The sequence below is a fragment of the Nematolebias whitei genome, chromosome 1 (genome assembly GCF_014905685.2).
Source record: "Nematolebias whitei isolate Nwh7 chromosome 1, NemWhi1, whole genome shotgun sequence".
Classification (NCBI taxonomy): domain Eukaryota; kingdom Metazoa; phylum Chordata; class Actinopteri; order Cyprinodontiformes; family Rivulidae; genus Nematolebias; species Nematolebias whitei.
In genome coordinates this window covers 38774326-38777344 of record NC_056498.1, presented here as the reverse complement: position 1 = coordinate 38777344, position 3019 = coordinate 38774326, and the positions used below count along the sequence as shown (strand labels likewise).

At 43.4% G+C, this 3019-nt stretch overlaps 1 protein-coding gene across 1 annotated transcript; it reads right to left on the bottom strand.

Annotated features, from left to right (window-relative positions):
* Nucleotides 1-1156: 1156 nt before the first annotated feature.
* On the bottom strand, nucleotides 1157-2743 carry LOC119417130 (UDP-glucuronosyltransferase 1-2-like). The gene has a single exon (XM_037684344.1). The coding sequence runs from the start codon at nucleotides 2741-2743 to the stop codon at nucleotides 1157-1159; it is 1587 nt and encodes a 528-aa protein (XP_037540272.1).
* Between the last annotated feature and the right edge of the window lie 276 nt (nucleotides 2744-3019).

Genomic DNA, 3019 nt, shown 5'->3' with positions numbered 1-3019 from the left:
TGGTGTAATGCACTTTGTTTTATACCCTGTTGGATGAAAGATGCTTTGTAAATAAAGTTTGATTGATTGAACAACAGAAAAGCAGCTTAATATGCTTAAATGCTGATTACAGCCTAATTCAAGGCCATTTCTACACAATGATCATTGGAAACGTTGGTGTTTTTTTTATTGTTTATTGTGGCAACATAATTAAAACCTGCTTAAATGAATCTGCTGCCAGCCTTCAAAGAGATACGCATGCAGTCCTAGCATCAGAAACAATATGCTTATATCCAAAAGAGTGAATACAGGAACCTTGATTTGGACTTGTGTTCAACACTCCTCATCTAAATGATGTTTCTCACGAAGCTTGAGGACAATAAGGTGTGGGGTTTTAAAGACATTTCAACTTTAATACACCTGAACACACAGCGTCTCTTACACCTGCAGCGTCTCACAGTGTCACAGGTACAGCTAAGATGCTACAGGTGTAGCGCTGCTCTCAAGCATCCTCCTAACATGAATATATGATCAACCCCCCCCCGGTCAACAACTGCCCGCACTAAGCTCGCTAAGCTGGCGAGTGAGCAACACAGAAGCGTCTCCATCTCCTCCACCTGTGCGTGTTTTCTGCCGAAGCAGGAGACTCAGCAGCTGCTGCCTGCACAGTTTCTGCTCTGTGTGTTTAGAGTTGGAGGTAACCAGGAAAACCTGGAGTGGAGTTTTAGTGGCTTGAGTATTTTCCTGTTAATCAAGTGGAATGGATTCGTTCATGAAGAAAGAGAAACTGCGCCAACTAAACTAATGTTTCATAGTAAAAGTGGATGGGGGGGGGGGGTCCACATTAACAATTTTTTTAATGTGGGGGGGGACTTGTCCCCTTCACATATAATGATTGCGATGCCATTAAAGAAAGCTCTAAAATTAACCAATGTTCAGGTTACTGTATGTTTTTTCTACATCTCTAGCTAAAGCATTTCTGTCATAAGTGATTGTATAAAAATAACGTTCACCACACTTTACATTTTGGCTGAGAGCTTTATTAAGGGAAAACGAGTTAGAATCTGAGACAGTAATATGTTTATTACTTGCATAATATTGGTTGTAGAAAGGCAAAAATACACAAAAGAATTTCAGCAGTTATCCAGAAAAGCAATATGTTTGATTATTTATTAATTTATTCTGCCTTTATCTTTTTCCTGAACAACCGATAGCAGAGACACCTACAGACCAGGACTAAACCCCAGATGAAGGTTCCAGTTATGGCCAACAAAATGGCAGCCACATCTAGACTGTAGTAGGCATACCAAGGCAGGCTGATACCTGCAGACTTCAGGTGGGCAGCTCCTTTGTGCCTGATGACATACTCGATCCAGAAGATCGCTGTGTCCAAGGGAGACATTGGTCGGTCACGGTGTAGCTGAGAGAGGTGCTTTATGTTCCTGTGATAAGATGGATTCTCTATGAGGTCCTTTAGAGCCTCCAGGAAGTTCTCTTTGGTCAGTGATCGGACCTCCACTACTCGAGCAGCACCACGGACCTTCAGTCTTAGTACATTGTCAAACTGATCAAAAAGGAGAGGCATACCCAGAACAGGAACACTGTGATAGATGGCCTCGTACATCCCATTGGTCCCTCCATGGGCTACAAAGACACGAGTCTTGGGGTGTCCCAGGAGGTCGTTCTGGGGCAGCCACTTCACCAGAAGGGTATTATTACCCAGAGAGGAAGGCTTTTCACCGTCAAACCTCCAAATCACCTTTTGAGGGAGCTGCGCAAAAGCAGCGGCGATAGCTTCAGTGATCTTAGGTGGTAGAGTTGACACCAGTGTTCCAAGAGACATGACGATCACTCCGTGTTCCCCAGAACTCTGCATGAATGCCTCCAACTCTGCAGTGAGGGGTTTGGCCTCTTTGCACTGGGACCCTCCAATGTAAACAATGTTGGGCATGGTGGGCCGAGGAAACTCAAAGACAAAATCTGCCCTGAGCAACCAGATATCAGCTGAAAGCTGCAAAGACAACAAGTCAGTCCCAGGAGGGAAGTGACGCTCAAACACATCTGAGTAAGCAGGATTAATCAAAAAGTATTGCTCATAAACACATTGGAGAAAGTAAAACATATTCTTTGTCCTCTCTAGGAAATCCATTTTGTCGTGAAGTTCACTTGTTGTGTGAGGAACATATGAGACAGGAGAAGGAGCTATGTCAAAATGAGCATCCCCAGTATTAAGCCAACGTACGTTCAAAACCATCGGCAACTTTAAATAACTACCCAGAATTACTCCTAAAGGCAAACCTGGGTCAGCTAATATTAATTCATACTTGGACTCCTGTAACTTTTTTATTAACACACGGTCATTTAATATTGCTCCTGCTGATCTGGCCAGAGTGTCATGGGCATTTACTAACAAAGATGTGATCAAGCGTCGCATACAAATGATGCGTAAAAATTCAGGATAGCTGCGACAGTTCATGACGTCTGGTGGCATTTCGTTGTATTCGTTAATGTCTGTCTCGTCCTGTAGCATTGGGACATCAATGGAGGTATAAATGGAGGAGTTATTAGAGATGTACCAGCTCTTGGCAGAGCGTAGAACTGTAATTTGGTGGCCCCTGGAGTGAAGTTCTTCAAGGATAACCTTCATGTTGAGCCAGTGGCTTCCGTCAAAAGGAACCACCAGAATCTTGCTGCCTTTACAGTCAGAGGGTCTCAGCAACAGAATGTACAGGATCGTCAGGATCACCGTTCTTGTTCTGGACATCTTCTGAAAGATAAATACAAAAAGGAATGATAAATAAATAGTAGAATAAATGTAGTAGATGAATCAGCTGGTGATGGCATGGTGAATATACCAATGCTTATATACTCAATATGCTTAACATCCATCCATCCATTCATTATCTTTTACCCACTTCTTCCATTTTGGGTCACGGGGGTCGCCGGTGCCCATGTCCAGCAATCACTGTGCGAGGGGTGGGGGACACCCTGGACAGGTCGCAAGTCCATCACAGGGAATATGCTTAACAATATTACTCAA